Here is a 25,508-nt window from a genome sequence, read left to right on the forward strand (position 1 = left end):
GAGTATTGGATAATGTGCTAGACGGCGGGTAGACGGTGTATTGCTAGTGACACTACGATTAGGTGTTTGCGGTAGTTAGACGTGATCTGTCATGAGAGTTAGAATGCAGCTGTATTCTCAAACAACATACAAACACACTCGACTCACTGCAAGCAACAACCCAAATGGGCAACACGCAGCACCTAACCGAGCACTGCCATACCGTCATGGGACAAAACAAGCCCTGACTAGCGACGGCACCAGCCTAACCGTCTCTTTCCGATGCCTGGTATTTGTGGCTTGTCCACCATGCACGCACCGCCTTGGCCGCACAGCTCTCCACCTCTCCACCTCGGAAGCTGCACTGCACTCGACCATCCCATTGGTAGTATCTTAAGCCTTTCCCCTCGCACCCTCAAGACACTACATGGTAGTCTTGTGTGCGGCGTTCACGCCTCCAGCCACAGTTGGCCACGACGGTAAGATGCCTCGGTCCATCCCCGCAGCGTGATTGGCGAAGGACGCAAACTCAATATACGAAAAGAGGTGCATTGGAAGGATCACAGAGGTTCGCGTTTGGACTCATTGAAAAAAAAGGAGTCCACAGGAAGCGTGAATGGGCATGTGGCGTGTCTGGAGGGAGAGACTCTCAAGGGACTTGCAGCTTGTTTGAGCGCCTGCGTTGCCTCGGCCAGTCGAACGTGTTCTCGAGCCTCATTGGACGTATGTAGACGGAATCCTCTGAACCCCCAGCCCCCGTGAGTTGGGGGCAGAGAGGGAAAATCCGGGGTAAGGGAATGCACATGGGCTCCCAAGCACCTGGATAGGGCTGCGATGATCGCCACATGTACTGTGTGGGTTGGCATCTCATTACACGCACACGTGGTTTTTGGAGACTGACATGGTGCTTTGTCCAGTGACAGTTGGGGTATGTGCTTGGCAAACGGGTTGCGTCTCGGTTTGCTGGGAGTAGGAGCTTGCAAGGCATGTCAAGAGTCATGTCCGTTTGTCGGCTAGTGCCCCCGGCCGCTGATCAGCTCCGTATACCTACTGCCTAGTCCTGAGCTTCAAGTAATGGTTTGCGGGGGCGGGCCTTGTAGGTGTACTCCATAGAGCCATGTATGCAGTATATGATTCGAGCATTGAGAAGCCATGGAAATGGTGGTGGTGTGATTGACGCCACAATCCGAAGTTCAAAGAAGCTATTCGACGGTGCCATTCGTAGCGGCGGAAAACAAAGCAACCCTCGAGCCGGGACTTTTGCAGCCAGCAACGGCGACGTATGCATGACTGCATCTGTGGAGACTGCTGATCAATCGACAGGGACGCTGCTGTTGGTGGGCGAATCAGGCCAGTCAGTGTGTAGATCCACAACGGATGTATGTGCTAGTAAGATATGTTGTGTAACGCCGGAGGCCGAAGGCGCGTGGCCAGCGCCCCAACAACAACGGTCGACTCGCTGGCCGTTGTTGCTATCTCTTGGGAGCCTGGGGGCTCTGCATGTTGGGGTAGTACAGTTGGAAGCAGCTCGATGGCTGCACGTAGCTGCAGTGAGTCATGGCGCAGTGCGTGTCGAGAGCGTGTATGCAGCAAACATGTCGAGGGAAAAGAACCGCGACTCAGCATGACGACACGGTCAAGAGGGTGCCAAGCGGCCGGCGGCTTGGGGGCGGCAGATGGATGGCAAGGGGGCTTGCTTGTATGCGGCTCGTAGCCACACATGGCACAAAGGAGGCCGGAGCAATGTCCCACTCGAGGCAAGATCTAGACAGTCGAAGGTGGCCCGGTGGAGCATTCAGCAGACGACGTTACCCCGCGTCATGTCGCGGGGACGCAGCACGGAGCTGAGGGGGGCAGCGAGCAGCGTGGACGTCCAAGGCAGACTTGTATGCGGTCTGAGTGATAGCCCGGGCCGTTCACGCAAGGCGGGCGCGGATGGGGGGAAGCGCGGATGACAAGAGACAAGTGGCATGGCGGCGAGAAGGGGCCGGCGGTGCCTGCGGTGGTTTGGAGGGAGAAGAAGTCTTGGAGTGGAGCTGGGCGAGACGCAGAGGGGGCTTGGGCCAGCATGCGGGGTCCCCACGTGCCAAGCCAAGCCTCTCCCCAGCTTCCGCTTCTGTCCTGGGAGTCTCTGCCCGGCCTTCTTCCTGCTTCTGCTTCTGCCCGGCCTGCCCGCGTGGAGAATGGCTGCAAACAAGCCCGCTCAAATCGGCGCCTGCTGGCTGCCCGTGCCTCGGTACTTTTCTCGTCCTGTTTGCCCGCTGCATCCACCCACTGGCCTTGGCCTGCTGCCATGGCGGGGACCGTGTGCCAGCAGCCCTGCCTTATAATGGCCATATCGTGGGTCCTCTGTTGCCTTGTTCAGGCATCTGATCTTGCCCTCCCTCCCCCCGATCCCCTTCTTCACCTGTCCTCCACAATGGCCGCCCACAATCCCGCCATGCCCAACGACGACATGCTTGAGAAGCACCCCGTCTCGCTGCGGGAAAACATCGACGGCTCGCAAGATGGCTCCGGCTATGAGTGCGAGTTCACCGAGCGGGAACAGAGGAAGATTATCCACCGCATCGACAGGCGTCTGGTCGTGACGGTCGGCGTGCTGTACTGCATCAGTCTGATGGACCGCACCAACCTCAGTGCCGCCTCAATTGCTGGGTCCGTATACCCGAGAATTGCAATTGCACATGCCCAATCTGATATCTTTCTAGTATGACTGCCGAGCTGCATCTCAAGGTCCTCGAAGGAACCATCTCGCGTTACTCGGTCGTCACCATCGTCTTCTTTGCTTCGTACATTGTCTTCCAGCCCCCGGCCACTGTCATCTGCCGCCACCTCGGACCACGCAACTTTCTCTCCTTCATCGTCATTGCATGGGGCGCCGTCATGATCGGCATGGGCTTCGCCCGCAGCTATGGTGCCATGATTGGTCTGCGAGTACTTCTTGGTGTCCTAGAAGCTGGCTTCTTCCCTAGCTGCGTCTACCTGCTGTCGACATGGTGTATGTATGGCTGGTCTTGTTTCTCGGCACAAAACTAACTTCTCCTGTAGACACTCGCTTCGATGTCGGAAAGCGGTACTCGTGCTTCTACATCCTTGGCAGTCTGGCCTCGGCATGTGCTGGTATTCTCGCCTATGGACTGATGCAATTGAAGGGACGCGAAGGTCTCAATGGCTGGCGCTGTAAGCTTTCCTCTCCATGAGCATTGCATGCAGCAAATACTAACATTTGCTCTTTTTTTAGGGATCTTCATTATTGAAGGTGCACTTACATGCTTCCTCGGCTTCGTCGGCTACTGGGCCCTCGTCGACTTCCCAGACAAGGCCCACAAAAGCTGGAGGTTCCTGACCGAGCGCGAGGCCAGATTCATCATCGAGCGCGTCAACAGGGATCGTGGTGATGCCAAGGTCGAGCCCTGGTCTCTCGCCAAGTTCCTAAAGGGCGGAACCGACATCAAGATCTGGGGATTCGCCATGGTATGTTGGAACCATGCATACTCATCATACCGCATGTACTAACCCATCCAGATCTTCTTCAACACCACCACTGTGACCTATGCTCTCGCCTACTTCCTCCCCATCATCCTAACAGCCAACATGGGCTTCTCCGTTGGTGCCGCCCAATGTCTTGTCGCACCACCCTACGCCTTTGCCGCCATCGTCATGTACACCACTGGCTATCTCGGCGACAAGTACCACCTCCGTGGCCCCATTATCATCTTCAACATGGTGCTCTGCCTCGTCGGCCTTCCCATCATGGGATTCCACAGCAACCCCAACGTCCGCTACTTTGGCGTCTTCCTCACCACGGCTGGTGCAAACAGCAACATCCCAGCCACTATGTCGTACCAAGCAAACAACATCCGCGGCCAATGGAAGCGTGCTTTCTGCTCGGCCATTCTCGTCGGTATGGGCGGTGTAGGTGGTATCGCAGGCGGTCTCGTCTTCAGGGAGCAAGATGCCCCTGGCTACGAACCCGGCCTGTACGCCTGCATTGCATGCTGCCTTCTTTCCATTGTCCTCGTCTGCCTCATCACCCTGCGTTCATGGAGCCTGAACAAGCGTGCTGATCGCGGGGAGATTGAGCTCGAGTACAACGATGTAAGTTCCAGTTACCGCTTTTTTTCAGTTCTTAGTAGTACCAATATTAACAATTTGTACAGGACTCCGACCAAAAGGGTTTCAGGTATACCTACTAAGTCAGTTTCTATGCAACTATGGAACAGCCATGGATTCTGGGTGTGCAGGTTCAACACACTTGGTCCGTTTTCTCCATAGTACCCAAATATTTACGACCTTTATGACCCATGCATTTACACACACTGTGCTTGCTGCCTTTTGTGCCCGATCACACTACGAATCTGTGATGACAAACAAACAAACTTTGAACAAAAAAACTGAAATAAAATTGAACCAAACGAAACGAAACGAAACCTTTCAACGTGCGCTATGCTACATACCCTCCTCTATATACATCCGCGACCTAACAACCAGAAAAAAAAACACCTCGGCACAGATTTATGCCCAAATGCTATGATCACTAATCTTCATCTCAAATTGACGATCCTTCCTCGGAAATAACTACACGAGTTAGTAATCTGCATCTGCATCTGCATCCATGTCCCCAACTCTTTTAATCATGAACCTCTGTTCCTTTGACCCCACCCACCCACCCACTCAATCGCGAGAACGTATGTTTTGGCTAAGTAGGCGAGTGAATCAGCGGTAAACATGTGAAAGATTAAAAAATGTGAACGTCAAGCATGTGTAACGTGCATTCCCTTGTACTAGAATAACCAGTGTGGCGGAACACTTATTTCTCAAGTAAATAGATACGAGGTAGAAAAAAACTTCTAGAAATATATTTATAATCTCTTGTTGTTTGTGCACCTACCAGGTAATAGGAGCCTGTTCAAGTTTGTCAATGTATGTATGTATGTATTAGAAGTGATACTCGTTCTCCTTTGCGTAAAAACAGAAAATCATAGCTCTAGAAGCTGTTTAACTGCCACTCAATCCCAACAATAGCTTCATACTTCTATCCCAGCGTCCGCGATCGAAGGTGTCGGGATGACGAGCTTCCCGTGCTTGGTCTGCTGCATGCTGCAGCGCAGTTTTTCCAGACGCGTCCTTTGCATTGATCTCAATGCCGACATCATGGACAAGGTAATGCAAAGATTCCTTAGCCAGCGATCCGTTCATCGCAAAATAGTGCAATATTGTCTTGTCCTGCAAGTCTTTCTGTGCTAGATCGACACCGTGTTTTTTGAGAGTCTCCAAGACTTGAACGCTGCATTTCACAGGTACAGTACACAAGTGTCCGAGGTTTCGTCCGTTTTTGTCAACAAAAAAAAAGAGCTTCCTTGAACTGAAAGCAATTGTTGACAGATGGTGACATTTGAAGAAAACCGGCATGCTCGTTTGAAGTAGCTCGCCAAAGGTGAGTTGCCAGATGCGTCCAACTCCAAACCATCTACCCCCTTGTCGAGCAGCAACTGCATTGTCTCATGCCGAACTGCAGACGCAGAAAGCAGGTGGTGGAGCGAGTTTCTACCCTGATTATCCTTCGACGCCACTAGGCTTGGTCTTGTTGCTATGGCTGCTTCTAGAAGAATAGTGATTGTCTCATGGTTTCGACTTTGTGCAGCATAGTGAAGAGCATTGAGCCCCTTGTTGTCCGTCAAGGCAGGCTCAACTCCTAGGGAAATCAGAAAAGCAACCGCGTCGTGGTCGCCAGCTCGACTGGCAAGGTGCAGTGCGTTTTGCTGCTTCAAGTTCCTTTCCAACGGATTTGCTCCTCTGAATACTAGTTTATGGATTACCGATACACTTCCAGGTTCTTTATACCCAACGCAGTGCAAAGGGTAGTTATGTTGATAGTCTCTGATCATCAGACTAGTCCTAGCATCTGCGAGCAGAGCATCAAGCACACCTTCGCGATGCATTTTTATGCTTGCAGAAATTGAATGAATTTCGTCTTCTTCAAAGTCCAAGAAGTCCCATACGTTTTCTATCCTGAAGTCCGGGTCGGTCCAATCGTCGTCATGCTTTGGTCCATGCAGGGCTTTACGCAACGTGAGATGCATCGGCGACTCGTTGTATTCGGACAAAGCGTTCGGATTAGCGCCACGCTCTAGAAGGAACTTGGTCATGTCTAAATTGCCAGTCAGGGCCGCAAAGTGTAAAGCTGTTAGGCCAGCCGAAGTGCCCGAAATGTCGGGCTCGGACTCCGAAACCGATGATTGGTAAAAGGTGTCGGTCGTCACAGTGTTCCGAGACCACGGCTTTCGATAAACACAAGCATCAATGGACAGACCGTTGTCAAGAAGCAATCCTAGTATAGATTTGTGGCCGTACTTGACGCAGTAAAGCAGTGGAGTCATGTTATCGATGTTGGTCGTGTCTGCTGGAGCGCCTCGTGAAAGCAGAAGCTTGATGAGACTAATGTTATAATTTATGCTGTTGGTAGCATAATGCAAACTACTTTTTCCTTGGCTGTCGTGTCGCAAGGCATCAGCGCCGTTGTCGAGTAGGAGCTTGACAATAGCTGTATGGTTTTCAGCTACAGCCGCATGGAGAGCGCTGCTGTAGAGACTGCCCTGCTTGTTAACATTAGCGCCATTATCAAGGACCAGCTGCACTATCGACTGGTGACCTGCAGCTGAAGCTGCCTGCAGTGCGTTGCCGTACTTTCCGCCTTGCGCGTTGACTTCGGCGCCATTATCGAGCAGCAGCTTCACTACCTGCTCGTGACCTTGTAATGAAGCCGCCTGGAGGGCATTCTCACGGAGTCCACCCTGCGCATTGACGTTGGCACACTTGTCGAGCAGCAGCTTCGCCATCCTTCGATGTCTAAATTCTGCTGCAATATATAGGGGAGTCTAGCCCTCGCTATCTCTTCTTTCTAATACGAGTGCTGTCTTTCCTACTTAATTTAGGAGCAGAGCCTCCAATACAATAGCTCGTCCGAAACGTGCTGTAAGATGCAATACTATGCTATCCTTGGGATATTTCTGGCTATACCCCTGATATGTGTATTCTGGTCGTAAGAGTACCTGCACAGCGCAAGAAACCAATTCTTTGCAGGAAAGAAATAAGCAGGCTTGCTCACATATCTCGCCTTCCGCTGCCAATGCATAGTCTCCCCAGTGCTTGGTAGCATAGTCTAAGAATTGGCTTCCTCAAAGCCTCTCTTCAAATTCTTCGTCAGAGGAGCAGCTCCTAGTTTTAAATATGCTAAATAATAGATACGTAAGATATGTTAAGGCCATACGTAGTTGAGCGCATAGATTCTATATATCTTGAATACGTGCGAAGTATTCTTTAGTGGTGTAATGCACAAGACAGATAACAGCGCTTTCTTGGTTAACGACGACTAGTCTAGCACACACAGATAATAAGTCCTCAACATAAGGTATGTTCTCAGAATCAAGACCCGCCTCGTCCGGCTCTACTGCCAGAGCACAGCAGATCTCTGTCGTGGTAAGCGGCCGTTTCGCATACGTGATCCACGATAGTACTCTTTTGGCTAGTTCGTAATCTCCGGTTAACTGGCCCTCTATGCGTTTCATTGCCTTCTTGTATGCGTCATCGAGTGCGGATGAGCCTTTGGAGAGCTTAGCTAGTGTTGAATTCACGTCCTTCGCCGTTTCCTTGTCTTGCAGTGAATTAATGTGGAGGTAAGCAAGAAGAAACCTAAGAATGTGTAAGTCTACGTTATATTTCGAGTTAGCTAGGACAAACATACATGCCGTCTACCGCCTCTACGATCTTTTTCTAGACAACCTCCTATAGCGCAGGGTCACGTTAAATACACTTCAGCAGTTAGTATATCTAGCTAGTTACGAATCGCTTCACATCCTCTTCACTAGCCTACACCTCTAGCTTTAGACCTTCCTTAAACTAGTCCACAATATCTAGAATAAAACGTGAGGTAATTATTAGGCGAACGTCACGTCCCGCCTAAAGATCGCGGAGTTTGGTTAGAAACTGGTCCTAAGTGCCGTTGTTGTCTAGACATTTATCTAGAGCATTAACCACAATATAGACAGTAGAGTAATGTGCAATTATATCTTAGAGTGCTCTAGAAACATTATTAGGCGATGGTCTGGTTCTTCTGTTAGCATGCTGTTTGTGCAACCGTTCTACGGGATCTACTAGTAATAGTTAAGCCTGCACTAGCTGCTTGAGGATAGCTGCTAACATCTTTAAAGTATCCTGCTTCTTTTAGTCCTTATAGTTGTAGTATACGTAAGCAACTTTATGTAAGCTGCTCTACACTGATTTTAATAAATAGTTAATCGCGATAGCGGCAACTATGGTCTTGCTAGCTCCTAGGATACTTAGGTAGAAGAGTGTTGCTTAGTGTTTACTAAGCTATGTGGCTACTTGAGGCGCATTTAGAAACTATTGTCTTGTTCCCTTCTATCTGCGATTTATAATGTTAGATTGCTGTGCGGGGTAGTCTGTGGGAAAGATCTATTCGAGAATCCTGCGGTGCTTCGCGGCGTTTTAGTCTTGCCAGATCTCGTCTACGCCTAACAGGATAGTAGGTATGTGCGTCTAAACGAAGTTAGTATTATCTTTAATGGCTTAGGAGAGTTTGCTTTAGGATGTAAGCAATATCGCTCTACCTTCTAGTAGGGAAGCTTATAAATAGTCTATCTATAACGCAATCTCTATAAGTAACTTTAAACGCTCTATTTAATTAAATATACTAGTAATTTCCTCTTTCTTAAACTTCCACGCGAGCGCTTTACCTAATTTCTTCAATCAGCCTCTGTCTATAATCTTAGTCTATAGTGCTTTAAGTGCCTGCTTAAACTAGTTAAGTAGCCCCTCTTAGACTACTAGTGTTCTAATAGTAGTATACTATAGCTAGCTACGAGCTCCTATTTTAATATAATTGCGGAGTTTGTAAAGCAGGCTGCAAAGGTTTAGCAGTTCAAGTGCACACTTCGTGCGATCTTTCAGAGCATCTTTTACATCGTTTAGGTACTCAAGGACCTTGCCCGAGAGCTGGAGAACTACGATGATGCTGGCTATAACGCCAAGCAGATCCATGTCGCGAAATCGACACAGCTGGCAGATGCGTATAGAGAGGAGGCGGAAATAGAGGAAGACTGCATTGTCTAGGCGGAGGAGCTGAAGCGGGAGCGTTAGGCTGAGGGATTACGACTGCAACAAGGCTGAACAGCTCATCGTGCTGCGCCGCACTTTATCGATAACGCCAAATTGTCATCGGCTCAGCGCTTCTCTACTGGTGAGGCACGGGAGGCCACAATACAGCTTTGGGTCTAATGCATTTCCAGAATCCGTAAGGGATGTACGTTAGTCATGATAACAATACCATCAACAGTCGTCAACGGGAGGGTAAAAAAAAAAGGTAAACTTATGAACCTGGTAGGACGCTGTACTTTTTAATTTAGCTAAGTAGATAGGCATTGTAAACAACAACAAGAAAAGGCGGATTGACTTTCATCAACACAACACACAAGACATGATTCGGAAACACGCATCAAAGGCATCGGAATCATAGTATCATATCATTAACGTTTGGAGGGAGAGGGAGAGGGAGGGGGAACTGGGCCATATAATTCCAATATAAAAAAGAAGTACCCGTACACAAATTTATTTCAGTTTAGAGGGTTGTTAGATAACAAGAGGCAGAGGTAGAGAGAGGGGGGAGGGGGGGATATCTTGAAGTGAAAGAGAGAAGAAGAAGAAAGAGAAAAAAAAAGGAATGAATAAAGCTCCGGCAAGTAACACACAAAAGGAAAACATGCAAAAAAACCACTGAAAACCACTATTTCTATGTCGGTGGGAGACGTGAAACGAAAGAAAAGAAGGAGAGAAAGAAAGCAAGAAAGAAGTCAAAGCAGCATTTGAAGAAAGGACGCCCCTTCCATCCATCCAGCCAGCCAGCCTAAAACTCCGTCGTCCGTCGCTATGCACGCAATCTAACAGCCCAAGTAAAAAACACGAAATTGGAAAAACCTCCATAACTGACATGATCAAGAAGGAAACGCGCAATGGTTCGAAGTTGGTGGTATTTGGCTCCTGCCAAAGGTCTAGTATGATTTGTATTTCTGCCAGTTGTTAGTATTCATCATCATGTGCAAGACACAGAGATACTTACGTCTTCAATTTTGCGTCTCGAACTGGCATCGAGTGCGTTTCCTACACCGAGCAATGCGTTGCTCAGCGCTTTTGTCGCACCGAGTGCAGGCCGTAGTACAACAGTAGGTGCATGTCTAGCAAGAGCTCTTGCTACTCCCGTGCCGCTGCCTTCTTCCATGACCTCCGCAGGTATGGCTATTACCGCGTCGCGTGCAGTCAGCAAGTCACGCTCAAGGTGTCGAGCCGCGCTCCGTAGACCGGCGCGCACACCGATCGGTTGATTGGCGTAATTCGATACTGCGCGCGGCTCTTCAGAATCCGAACTTGGGTCCTCTCCATCCCAGTCGTGCGCCTGGCGACTAGGTGTAGCGGTTTGCGGATTGAGAAAGACTTCTGCGCCTTCAAGCAGATTCTGGGTGCCGATCGCGACCTTGGCACCCAAACGTGCTACCTCAGAGGTTGTGTTTTTGGCAAAAGCGTAGACGCCCTTTTGCAAACTGCGAACGATGCGCCCATCCTTCTTGTACTCGCGCATTGGTACAACCACAAGATCTTTGAGCCCGGAGCCGACATTCACGAGAGGTCGCACGGCCGCCAGTCCAGAAAGAACACCCGGGAGCTGATTGTCTTTGACGTCAGGCATCCAGACATCGTTTAGTGTCTTGTGCAACTTGTCAAAAGAAGTGATGCCATAAACAATTGCGTGCCGCAGGACAATATCAGAGCCATCTAAGATCAAGAAGTTCATGAACTCGGTCGTGTGGCCCGAACGGAGACCGCGATAGTCGACACGCTTTGGCTTGTAATCGAGCTTCATATGGACTGCCATGACTTCAAGACGTTGAATGAATGGCTGATCGCTAGCTGGAGGACTAGCTGGCACAGAGTCATCTTTAAACTCGAAGAAGCGGGTGATGAAATCCAGTGCATCTTGGTCGACATGCAGGCGAAGCGGCAGTACGCTGACCTATCATTGTAATTAGTACATGCCATATTCCAAATAATTTCGGACTTACCCTTATGACGAGCTCGGATGCAGCCAAGTCCGTGACTGGCTTGACCGTCACGAGTTCGAGGTTGATCATTGGGCGAGTGAGCTCCCGCATATTTGGATCAATGGCGCAAGTGACAAACTTCTTCCATGTTGACGTAGGAACGTGGTCGAAAACCTCGAGGTCTTGTACGCGGACGTTGATGGAGTTAATTGTCTCTCCTGAGTTCGGCGGGAAGACAATGAGGTCGACTGCAACACCCATGAGGGAAAATGCAACCTTCTTGTGCTTGCTTCGCTCAAGCTTGAGTCGACGTCTAGACTTTGTCGTGCTGCGCGGTCGACTAGTCGCTCCTGTGGATCTCGTTGCCGTCGTGGCATAGCTGCCCGTCTCGCTAGCCAGGTCATCGATGTCGTGATTGATACGCCGAGCGAGTGCACCCTTCTCGTCTTTGACTGGGACACCGATCCATACAGAGTTGAACAAGAAGTCTTCTTCGACAAAGTCGTCATCCTCATCTTCCTCCCTGGCTCTGCGTCGTCGCTCCTCGGCACGAGCTTCGACGTCGTCTACGGCTTGGCTAATAACGCTGCGCGTTCGTGGCCAGTCGTACCCATCAAAGAGGTTCCAGATTACATTGACATCGCGAACGCGAACCTTGAGCGGTGCATCTGGAACCTTGAACTCGTTCGAGAGATGGTACTGGTTCTTGGTGGAGTCCCACTTTCGCGCTTTGCCCTTTTGCACCGCGTCTGCGTCCCTGAAATACTCTTCGCTAAAGTCAAAGTCCTCCTCGCCCTGTGTAATCTCGTATTTCTCTTGGAAACTTTCTAGCAGTGCTCGGTCGCCACGTTGGCGAGTGACGGGTGGTGTTGCCAGCATGCCTAGATCATCCTCACCGAGCAGACTGTCGCCCATTTCTTCCTCGGTTGGCAGAGACTGGGAGTTGTAGATGCTTCCGACAAATTCGAGGTTAGTTGGGAGATCGTCTTCCACAAGATCCGCGTTGCTCATGAAATCATCAGCTTCTGCATCGTCCTGTATCAAAGCATCGCCAGTGAAAGATTCCATCATCTGCTGTAGAGGCACAACGGTCCGGTACTGCTCTGCCGTAGAGGGTGGTGAAGGCGGCTGGAGTCCGTTCAGGATAGCTATAAGGGTCTGCGTGGAGTCTGCACACGACTCTATGACGAAAAGTTCGTTCTTGAATTCAATCTCCACCAACTGTGGCTGGTCTGGCCCGTCATCTACGATGTTGACGTACACTTTGGCGGCCGAAATCGAACTCAGGGACACATATCCCAGCTCGCCGAGTTCATGGAGTTGACGATTCGTCATCATACTTGGTGACGGCGGCTGACGTTCATCTTCCAAGCGGGCTACATCATCGATCGCATGCATAGAGGCTTTGCGGAGCTCTACAGTGATTGAGTAGTTGTTTTTCGCCTGCTTGCCTGCAATGTGCGCTTCTGTGAGCACAAAAAGCCCTTTCGATGAAGTTTTCCGGGGATTCAGTCCAATCGCGCAGTTTCTCATTAGAAGATCGATCTGCAGCGGCTTAGCAGCTGGCAATGATGGCGAATTCACTTCGGAAGACTGCCGGCTAAGTGTCTGAGGCGAGGATGCACCTGTAATGGTCGCGACACTTGACGCAATGCCCAAAGCAATGTCATCAACGGTTCCATCTTCCGAAATCCCCAGTGCCGCCATGACGGTCGTGACTCGGTATTCGACGCAGATATTGAAAAATTTCGCTTTCGCCACGGGCTCCATCTCATCGCCAACCATCCTTAGCATGATCGCAGGTAGCTGCTCTGATGGACGCAACTTTACGACCTCGTGAACAAGCACCTCGTCATCCCGACAAACAATTGTCTTGCCGATTTCCGTAGCCAGCAAAGCCGGAACGCCTACGTGAGCCACAGCCGAGTCTTGTAGGGTGATTGAAACATCTCCAAGCTTTTCGTTTACGACTACTCGAACGTCTAGTGTTCTGACCGACACCAAACTGAGCAAACCAGGTCGATCGTCATCCGGTAAGTACTTGGCTACTTTCGATAATCGCGACAACTCTGCACCAAGAGCTTCAAACGTCTTCATCTGCTGCAAGTCAGACACGCGAACTCTAATTTCAGCGAATTCAACCCTCAGGACAGAGCCCTTTCTCCGTTGACGCAGGAGGGTCTCAATCAGGATATCGTCGTCGTTTTCGTACGGATCCTTCGATGGCGTTATCATGGAGATGAGCCTTGTCAAGTCTGTCTCCTCAGGCGCAAAGAGAAAGTTGAGCGTGGTTCCTTTCAATTCCGCGATGAAGGGCGGATTGTCCTGGCCACCTTCAATGTAGGGCCCTATGAGCTGAAGTTCCGAAACTTTGAGGCGAACATTGCTTTGGCGCACAGCAATGCGAACCGATGTCGTTTGTAGCTTCACAGAACATGCTTTCCCTTTGAGAGTGAAAGAAACTTCGCCAAACTGTACTTGGATCTTGGGGCTCTTGACGGCCGGCGTAGGTGGGGCAGGCGACACGGACGCTTTGGCTGGAGGCTCAAGCCCGTTGCCAAAATGCACACCACGGGGCCGAGGGCGCGATGGAGATAGGACAGGACTTTGTAATGTGCTAGCAGAGCTGAAAGAATTGCTCAATTCTAGCATGCCACTGAACCCACCAAATGCGCCAAGCGCGTCGTCCAACTTCTGCACATCAAACATAATTTTGACAGGACGCGTTACGACTGTAATGCGATCATCTTTCCCTCGCATGTAGTCAATTTCCACATCACTGCTAAGTTGTTCTGCCGAAGTGCCACTCAATCGTTTGGATCTTGACCGCGAACCTTGGAAGGAGATGATGTCCTGGTCCAAGGATGCGAGGACAAACTTCCCAATGCGAATCTGAGTCTGCGACTCTTGTACGGCGCTCCGTTGGTTGATGCTAATCTTTGAAAGATTGACTCTTAATATGGCCTCGACCGGATTGGGTTCAAGTTGCCAGCTCGGAACATATCCCTCTTGCATGGATTCAGTCGCAATGTTCTCTAGCCATGAGAAGGCAATTTGCTTGACGGTCAAGTCAAAGTCAGGAGAAGGTTCCTTTGAGTTTCCAGTGGGTTCTGGTACGGACGATTTGTCTTCTTGTTGACCCGAATCGCCAGTGAGGGCTTGCATCATCCGATTGAACATTCCAAACATGACGCGACCGGTAGACACATCCATATGCCCTGCTATTGAGCCTACTTCAACGGTGATGGAGGGCTGATTTGCTTTCTTAGGCTGTTTTGGACGGCTGGGTATTTGTGCTGGTTTTGAAGCAGTTCGTGCCCGAATGGATGCGTCTAGGGATGGCTTCTTTCGGTGCGACGAAGAGTACGCGTAGTTGGAAAATGACCCAGGCATCTCCGCAAATATCGAATCTTCTCCCAAATTAGGCTGCTTGAACTCAAAGGCCGGGGCCCCGGTAACATCTTCATCGCCATCCCCATCACCCTGCTCTTCGCTTTGTCCATCATCAAGGCCCATGGGAAACCAAACGGTAATCTCGTCGATTGTAAGCAGCCGCCTTGCTTGTTTCTGAAAGGCTGGTGGAGCCGGAGTTGGGGTTTGCGCGCGTGCAGATTGCGAAGATGATACTGAGCTCTGCCTGCTTTGTGGGCGCGGGGTATCGTAGCCATCTTCAACCTCTGTTACTGGTGCTGATGCTGGTGCTGATGCTAGTACTGGCATTGGTGCTGGTGCTGGTGCTGGTGCTGGTGCTGGTGCTGGTGCTGGTGCTGGTGCTAAGATGCTAGCAGAAATCACTTCTTCGGGTATCGGCTCGGATTTGTCTGAAGTAGAGTCTCTGCTTGAACCTGAAGAGGAAGCCCAACCCCCAGGAATATGCCCTGCCTGCATGGAGCTGCCTTGCGCCCCACTTATGGCGCTCATGTACATGCTCTCCGCCTCATCATGAGTGAAAAACTTTGATTCGGACAAATCTTCCTCTGGGGGTGGTGATTCCGGAAGTTGATGTGTGCTATTGGCGGGGCTTGCTACATTCTCAACCGGGTGCTGATGCGCTGCACCTAGACTGTCAGCAAGGCCCTGGCTTCTCTCAGAGTGTCTTGATTCGGACGGCGAAGCAGTGGCGCTTGGAGGATGAAACGAGCGTCCCAAGGCGGACACAGTGGGAAGATCCGAGGTTGAGGCTTCACTAGCGGGTTCCGATGTTCGAGTGTGTTGACTTGAAGTAGCACCATGCAGCCCCCAGGTATCCGGACCTTCTTCTGTGGGTTCGATCATAGGCAGATCTCCGAACCGGGAGTCGAGCATGTTATTTTGTATTGCATAATCAATCAAGCCTTCTTCATCATAGAACATGTTGCTCCCACCTAGATCATGAGTGGGTAGAAATTGGCGAGAATGACCAAGTGAGCCATCTACCGAGCGATCATCTGGTCCATCGTCCGAGGTCGCGTCTGCAAACCGATCATCGTCTACAGTATGCACAGATAGGTCTAGCGGGTGCTGCTCTAGCAGGTGCTGCTCAGGCGATGGGGGTGAGAGTGGCGAAACAAATCCTTCGCGCGGACTCGCGGGTGCTTGCGGGGGCGAGTTGATTGGGCTAGGCAGCCTTTCAACAACCGGTGCTTCTGGCAGTTCCTGTGGTTCTGGTGATTTTGGTAGTTCGGGTAGTTCTGATGGCTCTGGAGGAGCGGGTTCTGATGGTTCTATCTCTTCTTCACGTATAGAATGGCTTGACATATGACTTGCCGACGGTTCGCTTGTGGCCTTTTGGCTAGTTGAAACTTCTGATCGAGTCATGACTGGCGAAGGCGGCTGCGAAAACCTCGATAAAGAGACAAAGTTTTCGACATCAGACACAAGACGTGCGCAGATGTTTTCCACTTTCATTCTCCTCTTACCTAGCTTCGCTGCATCGACTGGCGTTGGTGAGCTCACATCTACACGCACATCCTTGGAGGTTATCGAGTCAAGGGCAATCCGTTCTACATGGAAGCTGAGCGAGGTGGGTGAGCTTTGGGTCGTCCTCGATGAATCTGGGCCATCGGCTGAAGTTTGGTCCTCCACTTCGACATTGATATCCTTCACTGTGATGGTGAGGCGATCCAGGGCGGTGTTGAGAATGTTTCGCAGATATACCGGAAGTGCCAGTGGAGCCCCCATACCCGCAGCGCCATCCTCGCCATCATCACTCGAGGCCATCGACTCTTGCATATATGGTGACTGAGATGCCAGCTCTTCTTGCAGCTCGCGTATCTCGTCTGCAGGCTCCGTCCGCATGAACGACCTGGCGAGCTCGTCCACCGTTGGCACATGCTCATCGTCGTCGTCGGAGCCAGGGTCGCTCAGATCATCTCGGCTGGGTGGGGGCGACGCGAGTCGACGGGGTGGCGAGGGCTGTGATGGAGCCGGCTGTAGGGCGGAGCGAGACGCTGCAGCCTCTCCATCGTCCTCGACCAATCTAGCTTGTATTTGTATGCCATCCACCTCGATCGAGATCTGGGGTACGCCGAAGTCGAGGACGAAGGTCACGCGGAGTAGGGAGGCTCGCGCCTGTGACAGATGAATTTCTTGGGGGAGCTTGAGGTGCAATAGTGCTATGAGTTTCTACGGATGCTATTAGCATAGCGGAGGATGGATACTCAGGCCTTCGCCGCGCACCTTGATATGCAGCCCGACATCACGGACCTCGAGCGTCGTGCGCTTCCCCACGTCAACGCTCACAAAGTCGGCGGGATCCTTGTCGAGGATGTCGATTTGTCGCAGGCCGTAGAGGAGAAGCTTCCGGCCGATAGAGCTCGAGAGTCCGGAGAAGAAGGCCATGGTTTGGGGGAGGCTGGCGGTGGAGTTGCCGGACTTGTGGACTGGAGGCACCCCGAGCGCCTATCGCTGGGAGCGAAGGGCCTCCATAAGTGGTCGACGGCGGTACTGGAGAGCCCGAGCAGAGAATGTGGAGCGCCCGTCGCCTTGCCTCCCTCTGTCCGCACGGCTGCGCTGAGTTGTGCCTGCCAAGTCTCTGTGCTTTCCAGGCCGTGGTACCTTTGGCGTCGGGAGGTGCAGAGTAGCTGTGTGAAGACGCAGAAAAAGATTAGTGCCGTATAGTGAGAATGCAGGCTGCCCGGGCGTGTAAAGGTGGTTAGCGCGTGCCGGGGAGTCACAAGATGAGGTCCGGAGGTTTGGCGTCCAGGTTCAGGTGCATATGGATGCAGATGATGCGCTACGAGATGGTAGGCGGCCGTGCACAGCATCATTCGCACTGCAGCGCCCCGCGCGTGCATCCAGCGCCGCACTAGGCAATCGATAAGCACCCCAACGCGTGACAACGCGTGCGATTGACAGCACGGCGAGCCCTCTGTGCCTGCGCTCGTGGGCGTCGACGCAGGTGGCTTGCAAGCGGGATGCAGAGTTGCTGGCCCGTCTCGTCTCACCCGCATCTGCTCTGGGGCGCCCGCCGTGCCAGTTGTTCGGTGGAGGCGCGCCCGTTACGGGGATAGGACCGGCACTCCTTACGTCAGCACGCACTAGCGCGGTTCGGGAAGGAAGTAGCGGAGGTCACCGAGGCAGCCATGTCAAGGCATATCTTCTCTCCAAATTTTCCTGGCGCGCTCTGCTCACTTTGGGACCTGCAATATTCTTACGGGCTCCAAAAATGGCCAAAGACGCGCCGGCAAACGACGACGAGTGGGCGCAGGCGGAAGGTGTACCGAGCCTAAGCGACCCGTTCATCCAGCAGTATCTCCAGGGCAGAGATGCGCTCGTGCAGCAAGAGAAGAGGCAGCGAAGTGGTTTGTGGACCAAGACCGTCATCCTCACGCTGCAGGACCATGGGCCTGACAACTCCCAGACTATCTCTTTCGCCAGAATCTCTCGCCCATGGCCCAGGAAGCATGCGCCATCGTGTCCCAGATCCGGTTTGAGGAGCAGCAAACGCTGTGGACCAAGGAATACGAAGACAGCCTGTTGACCGACCACGTCGATGTGTTTCCGGGCATGATGTTCTCGCTCGCCAAGGAGCGCATGGAGAAGAGCAAGCTCTGGCAGATAGTAAAGAAGATGCCAAAGGGTGCGCTACTGCACTGTCACCTCGAAGCCATGGTTGATCTCGACTGGGCGCTTGAAGAAGCCTTCAACACTGAGGGAGTCTGCTTGGTCGCGCAAAGTGCCATCACCGACAGCCACACAAGGCGGAAGACGGGCTTCTCATTCACATACGCAAAAGATGCCAAAACCGATACGTCCATCTGGAAGGCGGACTACACGGCCAACACGCCAGTGCCCATCAACCACGTGGCAGACAGCTTTCCAGACGGAGGCAGGAAATCTTTCATTGAGTGGATCCGCTCTCGCGTCACGATTACCTCTTCTGAGCACCTCTCGCACCACGAAGGCCCCAACGAAGTATGGCGCAAGTTCATGTCGTGCTTCCCCATTCTCGGCTCACTGATCTACTACGAGCCCATCTACCGCAAATTCATCCGCCGAATGCTCAAGCAGCTGCTCGACGACGGGGTCTATTACGTAGACTTGCGCTCGGCCTTTTACACACCGTACCGCAGCGTCGGAAAAGAGCAGTGGGACGAAGACTGGTTCTACATGCTGGAGCACATGGCCGACGAAATTGAAAAGTTCAAGGCAAGCGAAGAAGGCAAAGAGTTCTGGGGCGCCCGCATGATCTGGACCACGGTCCGGCAATTTGGCACGAAGGCAGTCATTGAGAGTAGGTGATGTTGCGTTTACCTGAATAACACAGCAAGAATCCACACGATGACTAACACGCACCAGGCATGAAGAAATGCATAGAAATGAAGATTGAATTCCCAGAAATCATTGCCGGCTATGATCTCGTGGGCCAAGAGGATCTCGGGCGGCCGCTCGCAGACCTCGCGCCCGAGCTCTTCTGGTTCCGCAAGGCATGCGCGCAAGAAGGCGTCGACATACCGTTCTTCTTCCACGCGGGCGAGACGCTGGGCGACGGCGACTCGGTTGATGAGAACCTCTTTGACGCCATTGTGCTGGGCACGCGGCGCATCGGCCACGGCTTCAGCCTGTACAAGCACCCGCTGCTGATCGACATGGTCAAGGAAAAACGCATCCTGGTGGAGAGCTGCCCGGTATCAAATGAAGTCCTCCGCCTCTGCGGCAGCATCATGGCGCATCCGCTGCCGGCGCTTCTCGCGCGCGGGGTGCCCTGCTCGCTGTGCAACGACGACCCGACGATCCTCGGGCAGGACGTATCTGGCATGTCGCATGATTTCTGGCAGGCGCTGCAGGGCTGGGAGAACCTGGGGCTGGAGGGGCTGGGGTCGCTGGCCGAGAACAGTGTGCGGTGGGCGTGTCACGAGGACCACAGCGCAAAGGAGTGGACGCAGGACATCAAGGACGGCATGTTTGGCAAGGGGCTCCGGGCCCAGAGGCTCAAGGAGTGGGTCAGCAGATGGGAGAAGTTTTGTGCGTGGATTGCTGAGGAGTACGGCGTTGATGTCAATGTTGAGCCTGAAGAGTAAGTGTAGGTAGCATGGACATGTGAAAGGGACATGGGCAGAGAGAGGTACTTTTCACAACTACCCTCTGGCCTCGGCACATCAAACGACGATGAATGAAAAAAAAAGAGATTCAACATCACGTCATGGACGGGCCTTCGCACCCTGCATACTGTACCTAGTACGACATGCTTCCTGACGCCATTCAGCGTGTTGTTCGGCAGATGCACCGTCTAGACTCGTGTGCGTGAAACGGCTACGCTGGCAGTGTCGGCTAGCCCGGCAGAAGCGAGTGGTGGCAGCGGCCAACACATGTGCCACGGCGACTGGGGGGGTTCACCAATGCAAGTGTGTGTTGGGAAGGTCGAGCATTCTGCCGGCAGACCATGCCGGTTGCGGGCGGGCGGTGACGCAGCCAGCACTTTGTTTCAGTTTTCCTTTTTGTAAACGGATACTCGGCGGGGCGCCGCCAGCCAGCACGCGAGTGCGAGTGAGTGCGAGGAATACACTAAGGCCGCTGGGCGCGATGCGGTAAGTAGTCACGTGGTGAGGTTGGACGAATCGGAGCACAAACGAGGCGGCTTGTATGGCTCTGGAGGCGATCAAGGTGAAACAACGGGGACGTGCTGCGTGGCACATCTGCCGCCTGTGTCTTCATGTGTTGATTGCTTTTCTTGTTGTTGCTGTTGTTGTTCGCAGAGACATTTGGGGCTGCTGGAGAGCAGAGTGTAGTGAGAAAGGTATCCTCGAGTCTGAGGTTGGGCAGGAGTATGCAGGGACATGGACATGGAACGCACATGGGATATCCCAGCGCTTTGCACGGCAACGGCTGTCTCAACATGCAAACGCAGTAGATGATTCACCATGTCGGTCTTTCGGTGTGATGGACTTCCTTTTCTAGCTGGTGCATTAAGCTGAGCAGCTATCAAGTGCTATCGTCTTCTAGACTGTCCAGCCCTCCGTAGCCCAGCCCCCAGATATCGGCTGCATAGTATCTCTGGTAGTTGCTCAGCCACACTTTTCGGTAGCCTGTGATGGCGCTCTTGGGGCGGTCTAGTAGTTCGTCGTCGCGCTGGCGGTCTGCTTCTGATGCTTGAGGGAAGAAGTTGGCTCGCAGCACATTGGCCCAGAATGTGGCCTCGACGACTGCCACCAGCACGAGGCCAGCATACACGGTATAGCGTACGGCAGGACGGGCTTCCCCAAGGAGAAGGAGCAGATTGGGCGACGGGAGAGAGGGGTTCTCAGGCAGGCGTCGTGGCTTCGGCGATGGCGGTGAAGGCTTCGTGTGTGCGTCATTGGCTGATGCGGCAGAGTGGTGGAAGGCTCGCGCGTGGAAGACAGCAGACGCCGCTCTTTCCCGCCGATACTGAAACAGTCCAAACCGAGGCGAAGAAGGTCTGCCTTTGCCGCGTGCCTGCGAGAGCCGCTGGAAGGCCATGCTCCTGGGTCACGTGATGTTGACTGCGGTCAGACGAACAAAAAGAAGAAGAAGAAACGAAGGCTCTGTTCACATTCAAGCCGCCTCCACCACACCGCCCCCCTTTATCCTGCCCATCTCCTGTTTCTGCGTGCCCGCTGCCGTCTATCTCTGTCGTCGTTTGCGGGCATGTTTTGCTGAGGGCGGCGCCAAGAGGGGGGAATGTTTGTTTTGGGCCGGATTGTGCGAGCAGCGGGCATTGGCATTGGCGAGCGTAATCTCAGAGTTTGTACCGGGATGTCCAATTGGGCACGGCCTAATAAGCAGCGCTATTGACGTCGGCGGGCTGGGGGGGGGCGTCTGTGAGGATGACGGCCGTCATGTTTCACGGAGGGGCGCGAACGCACGATGCAGCGGGAGCGTCTGGAGCTGCGGGCTGCGGGCGCGGTCGAGCAGAGAGGCCCGCCTCGCTCAGCAAGCACACAGGCAGCCTAAGCAGGGCGGGACAGGGCCAAAAGGCGGTGGCTGGCCTTGGGCGGGGAATGCTGTGCTGGCAGGGACACCTGGACTAGTGGGGAGTCAGTCGCCCTAATCCGACAGCCAGGAACGGAACACAATATCTCGACGCGCGCCGTGCCTCTCCAGTCCCGTCCCAGACTTTTACCCAGACGCCTTGCTTTTTCCTTCCCTGCCTTCTTCCTTCCCCTTAGCCCGCCCTCGCCTGCCCGCCCGCACATATAATCCCCCGGGAGCAGGAGCGGCGCTGACATCGCCTGTCGACGCCCATCTTCCAACCCACCCCAGCCACTGCCCGCCAGCCCACGTCCGGTCCAGTACGCGAGCGAGGAGGGGTCGTACACATGGACGCGGCCGGCCTTGGGGCCACTCTGGGGCCGCCCCGGTGCTGCTGTGGAAGCCATGACTGCGCTTTCCTGGCTCACAATGGGCGGCTCCTCGAAGGCCTCGAGCGAGACGTCTCAAAGGCCGCCCAGCTCGGCCAAGTATGTTTGCACCCGCACCCGCTAGCCCTGCCGCTGACATGTGACTTGTAGGCTCTCCTCGTCCGCCATGAGGCCTATGTCGCCGACTCGGAGCGCGAGCGAAAAGAAATGCTCGCTACCATCGAGAGCCTGGAGCGGGAAAAGCGGGAGCTCGAGGATCAGAACGCCCGCTCCATCAGGACCAACCGCGAACTTCTGGACCAACTCGAGCAGCTGAACAACACCGTCGCCGAGTCGGATGCCCACATCAAGGCCCTCGAGGACACGCTGCGCTCGGCCGAGGAAGAAATCGGCCGTCTGGGCACCCTCGCCGCACGCACACAACTACTGGAAAAGCAACTGATCGACCTGGAGCGAGAGCAATCACAGCTCCAACGCAACCTTGACGCCAAACTCGTCGACGAGCGCACCGCCATCCAGCGATGGAAGGCGGCAGAGCGCACCATTGGCGACCTCCAGGACCAGATTGACCGTATCGAGAAAGAATCCCGAGCTGAGCGCCAGCGACACCACGAGGTCGTTGCCCGCATGGAGCGCCGCATGGCTGTCGAAAATGAACTCAACACTGCTGCAAGCCGACTCAAGGCCAAGGCTGGACACGACAAAAACGGCACTACGGTTGTCTCTCACTTTGTCAAGGATATTCTCCTCGACAATGCCAATCTGCAACACGGTATCATGGAACTGCGCGAAATGCTCGGCAACTCGAATGAAGAAGTGGAACGTCTACGGGAACAGCTCAGGGAACATCAGCCCATGTCAGCATCGCACTCGGAAGGCGTTACCAGTCCAACGCTACAGAAAGAACTCGAAATGGAACACGAATCACTGAACCAAGAACTGCATATCCACCACCACTTCCACGCCCCCAAGACGTCGAGGAATGTGTCCAAGGGACCTGCTCGCGGCCGACCCAAGAAGAAGCGATTCACGCTGACACCCACTCACTTTGACCCGCCTCCCACGCTGGAACGCTCCTCTACAGCCACCATACTGAACCAGACTGCTGTTTCAGTGCCAAACTCGCACCGATGGTCTCAGGCCTCAACCCTTGGCCCTGGCTCCTTCTCGGGCTCGCCCGTGTCTGACTCACACCGCGGATCCATGTACGATCGCGTCTTTAGTGAGGCTTACGACTCTTCGCGCCCGACAAGTCCACCGGACTCGCTCGATATCCTCTCGCCGATGCTTGGCCCCTGCAAATCGAATGACTACAGCTCGGATCATGAGGCTACCCCAACTGTGCGGAGGAGACGCTCGGGGCCGCTCGAGGCAGGCAAGACTGGTGTAAGGCACTCGCGCCGCAAGTCTCGCGGTCTCATGCCACCAAGCCTTTCAACCATGCGCAGTTCCAGCACTCCGATTGCCTTCACTACCAAGAGCAGCCCTGCCAGTGCTATCGTGTCGGCTGTCAGCCCTGCCAACTCTTTCAATGAAAGCTTCACCCTCTCGCCCGCCATGCAGGCAGAGCCTCAAGCTGCGATACCCGAGGAGTGCGAGGATTCTTCGCTGTCGACTGCCGAGCCATCTCTCGCCAACTCTGCAGAGTTTGCGCCTGGTGAGCTCGTGTCGCCCCTGACTGCTATGCGTCCTTCGCTGCACCGCCACGCTTCCCACGACTCGCTCATCTCGATTTCCGGCATGGACATCCACACGCTTCGATCACGACCCTCCCAGCTCATGTACTCTACGCCAACACATTTTACCGATATTCGTAATGCTGGGTCTGTTGGACCAGAGTTGGCATGGAACGCCACCGCTTACGGCACGCTATCGAGCAAGCCGTCTGATAGCAGCGTGCTCAGTCGATCCATGCTCTACTCGAGCATTGCCAACCAGAAACGAGGACCCCGCAAAAGTGACGGCCCTCAACCCTCTAGCGGCCCTGGTCTCACCAAGAAAGTAGGAGGCTGGGTCTTTGGAAGATGGGGCGCTACCCCGGCCCCCCCGTCCGACACCGCTACTCGCCCCCCTTCGACTAGGAGCCAACAAACGCAGGCAAGCGTCGAGACTACAGCATCCGAGAGCTCCATAAAGAGCTCCGACAAAGACAAGGCCAAGGCCAGGCCTAGCGGTGTCAACCAGGACGGCCCCATCTGGGGAGTCTTTGACGACGTACCCGCTACACCTACAAATGTCGTGGTGCGAGACTACGATGCCGATGCGCTAGGCGAAGCGCTCGCTGAGTCAAAATCATGATTGTTTTTTGTTAGCCACTTTCTTTTTTGGTTTACACACGCTTGACGACGACCACGACGTCACTATATGACTCTCCCCCCGAAATTATCTTTAGCCATATACACACACAGATTTTTTTCTTATTCCCCTCCCCGCCATCGCTGGGTGAGGGATGAGTTGAGCGTTTCCTCTCGTTTCGTTTCGTTTCGTTTTTTTTTCTCTCTTCAAATCTCTTTAGCAGCGGGAGTTCTTCTTACGGCGCACACACACATCACGATAGACTGCATGACATTGGCGTTTGAGTTTTCATTGGTTCTTCCCTATTACACGCTCTCTTGGATGGATAGATAGATGGATGGATGGATGGATAGCGAGAGGAAGAGAAAGGAGAGTAGAGCTACGAACAACACAACGAAAGAGTATGCCCTTGATGAACACACACACACACACGTCCAATCAAAACAAGAAACAAAGAAACAAAGAAAGAATCTGAACGCATGACCTGCTGTTGATGCAAGACGAGTTATACACTCTTCCCTACCACTTTTTCCTTTTCAATGTTGTTGTTTTTTTTGGGGGGGGGCTCTCTTTTTCTTATGGGATAGACTTGGATAACTCTTCTTCTTTTCTTCTCCCTTTTTTTGCGTCTGGAGATACATGCGAGAAACTGGAATTTACAGTCGGTGCAGCAGATAAATAGATAAATAGACAAATAGATGGATGGATGGATGGATGGATGGATTGGAGGGCGGGCCGGGGCGGGAGTGGGGCGGAGTGGGGCGGAATGGAGTACATCACACCCACATCTAACATACACATCTACATTGCATTACATTTCATACTCATAGGAGAAAGCTGAGAAATTGATACATGTTACTACTTACTTACTGCACATGGATGGGAATGTTAGCTATGCACTTGACGAGAAACAAACAGCACCATGAATGGCGTGAGACTCGACGCTTACTTACAACGAGTCGGAGGTAGTAGTCACCATGGATGCAATTCAAGACTGGCAAGAGCATTTTGATTATGATTTTTTTGAAGGGGGGTTAGGGGGTTTAGTCTATCTCCATGTTTGACGGTTGTGCTATGCACCACTGACAGATGATCAAGTGTCCTCGCTACATGCATTGCACCTTGACAAATGTCCCCCCCCTTTTTTTTTGAAAGTAACCCCCCTCGAGACTATGCTGTGTGCTGTCCATATCGCACTGAATCGATATGTATCAACAGTAAGTAACTTTTCCGACGCACAATCTTTCTTTGAAGACGTGCCCTCTTTTTTCGGCACTTGGGCGCCCGATATTATTTTGGCAATAGTACATTTTGGGTAGCTGAA

The 25,508-nt window shown here is 52.9% G+C and overlaps 9 protein-coding genes across 9 annotated transcripts; 3 read left to right on the forward strand and 6 right to left on the reverse strand.

Moving 5' to 3' along the window:
• Positions 1-2,398: 2,398 nt before the first annotated feature.
• On the forward strand, positions 2,399-4,288 carry SETTUDRAFT_170355 (uncharacterized protein; the record flags this gene model as incomplete). The annotated part of the gene is made up of 6 exons (XM_008022462.1): positions 2,399-2,634; positions 2,688-2,977; positions 3,028-3,159; positions 3,221-3,453; positions 3,505-4,077; positions 4,140-4,288. The coding sequence occupies 6 exons, from the start codon at positions 2,399-2,401 to the stop codon at positions 4,173-4,175; spliced, it is 1,500 nt and encodes a 499-aa protein (XP_008020653.1). The 3' UTR covers positions 4,176-4,288.
• Positions 4,289-5,273: 985 nt separating this feature from the next.
• Positions 5,274-6,359, reverse strand: SETTUDRAFT_29982 (uncharacterized protein; the record flags this gene model as incomplete). Its single annotated transcript, XM_008021987.1, has 1 exon — positions 5,274-6,359. The coding sequence occupies one exon, from the start codon at positions 6,357-6,359 to the stop codon at positions 5,274-5,276; it is 1,086 nt and encodes a 361-aa protein (XP_008020178.1).
• A 114-nt stretch (positions 6,360-6,473) lies between these two features.
• Positions 6,474-6,818, reverse strand: SETTUDRAFT_86351 (uncharacterized protein; the record flags this gene model as incomplete). The annotated part of the gene is made up of 1 exon (XM_008022269.1): positions 6,474-6,818. A coding segment is annotated over one exon (345 nt), but the record flags the coding sequence as incomplete, so codon positions are not given.
• A 465-nt stretch (positions 6,819-7,283) lies between these two features.
• SETTUDRAFT_66989 (uncharacterized protein) lies at positions 7,284-7,640 on the reverse strand (the record flags this gene model as incomplete). Its single annotated transcript, XM_008022134.1, has 1 exon — positions 7,284-7,640. A coding segment is annotated over one exon (357 nt), but the record flags the coding sequence as incomplete, so codon positions are not given.
• A 1,213-nt stretch (positions 7,641-8,853) lies between these two features.
• Positions 8,854-9,039, reverse strand: SETTUDRAFT_85382 (uncharacterized protein; the record flags this gene model as incomplete). Its single annotated transcript, XM_008022207.1, has 1 exon — positions 8,854-9,039. The coding sequence occupies one exon, from the start codon at positions 9,037-9,039 to the stop codon at positions 8,854-8,856; it is 186 nt and encodes a 61-aa protein (XP_008020398.1).
• A 628-nt stretch (positions 9,040-9,667) lies between these two features.
• On the reverse strand, positions 9,668-17,230 carry SETTUDRAFT_177988 (uncharacterized protein). The gene is made up of 4 exons (XM_008022463.1): positions 16,749-17,230; positions 11,112-16,694; positions 10,115-11,062; positions 9,668-10,064 (listed from the first exon to the last, which is right to left on the reverse strand). Exons 1-4 carry the CDS (start codon positions 16,908-16,910, stop codon positions 10,047-10,049), a joined length of 6,711 nt encoding a protein of 2,236 aa, XP_008020654.1. The 5' UTR covers positions 16,911-17,230; the 3' UTR covers positions 9,668-10,046.
• Positions 17,231-17,705: 475 nt separating this feature from the next.
• On the forward strand, positions 17,706-19,661 carry SETTUDRAFT_162147 (uncharacterized protein). Its single transcript, XM_008022464.1, has 3 exons — positions 17,706-17,872; positions 17,932-18,804; positions 18,870-19,661. The coding sequence occupies exons 1-3, from the start codon at positions 17,737-17,739 to the stop codon at positions 19,589-19,591; spliced, it is 1,731 nt and encodes a 576-aa protein (XP_008020655.1). The 5' UTR covers positions 17,706-17,736; the 3' UTR covers positions 19,592-19,661.
• Positions 19,662-20,492: 831 nt separating this feature from the next.
• Positions 20,493-21,086, reverse strand: SETTUDRAFT_177990 (uncharacterized protein; the record flags this gene model as incomplete). The annotated part of the gene is made up of 1 exon (XM_008022465.1): positions 20,493-21,086. The coding sequence occupies exon 1, from the start codon at positions 21,006-21,008 to the stop codon at positions 20,493-20,495; it is 516 nt and encodes a 171-aa protein (XP_008020656.1). The 5' UTR covers positions 21,009-21,086.
• A 646-nt stretch (positions 21,087-21,732) lies between these two features.
• SETTUDRAFT_177991 (uncharacterized protein) lies at positions 21,733-24,453 on the forward strand. The gene is made up of 2 exons (XM_008022466.1): positions 21,733-21,988; positions 22,040-24,453. Exons 1-2 carry the CDS (start codon positions 21,848-21,850, stop codon positions 24,185-24,187), a joined length of 2,289 nt encoding a protein of 762 aa, XP_008020657.1. The 5' UTR covers positions 21,733-21,847; the 3' UTR covers positions 24,188-24,453.
• The last annotated feature ends 1,055 nt before the right edge of the window (positions 24,454-25,508 follow it).

Source organism: Exserohilum turcica (genome assembly GCF_000359705.1).
Source record: "Exserohilum turcica Et28A unplaced genomic scaffold SETTUscaffold_1, whole genome shotgun sequence".
Classification (NCBI taxonomy): domain Eukaryota; kingdom Fungi; phylum Ascomycota; class Dothideomycetes; order Pleosporales; family Pleosporaceae; genus Exserohilum; species Exserohilum turcicum.

Excerpts from the sequence above, each read along its gene's own strand:
- SETTUDRAFT_177988 (XM_008022463.1), bottom strand. The coding sequence starts at position 16,910 with ATGGCCTTCTTCTCCGGACTCTCGAGCTCTATCGGCCGGAAGCTTCTC. Across the intron at positions 16,695-16,748 it reads ATGTCGGGCTGCATATCAAG|AAACTCATAGCACTATTGCA; the intron begins GTGCGCGGCGAA and ends TAGCATCCGTAG. Across the intron at positions 11,063-11,111 it reads CATCCGAGCTCGTCATAAGG|GTCAGCGTACTGCCGCTTCG; the intron begins GTAAGTCCGAAA and ends TTACAATGATAG.
- SETTUDRAFT_162147 (XM_008022464.1), top strand. The coding sequence starts at position 17,737 with ATGGCCAAAGACGCGCCGGCAAACGACGACGAGTGGGCGCAGGCGGAA. Across the intron at positions 17,873-17,931 it reads AGAGAAGAGGCAGCGAAGTG|ACTATCTCTTTCGCCAGAAT; the intron begins GTTTGTGGACCA and ends GACAACTCCCAG. Across the intron at positions 18,805-18,869 it reads CACGAAGGCAGTCATTGAGA|GCATGAAGAAATGCATAGAA; the intron begins GTAGGTGATGTT and ends AACACGCACCAG.
- SETTUDRAFT_177991 (XM_008022466.1), top strand. The coding sequence starts at position 21,848 with ATGGACGCGGCCGGCCTTGGGGCCACTCTGGGGCCGCCCCGGTGCTGC. Across the intron at positions 21,989-22,039 it reads AGGCCGCCCAGCTCGGCCAA|GCTCTCCTCGTCCGCCATGA; the intron begins GTATGTTTGCAC and ends TGTGACTTGTAG.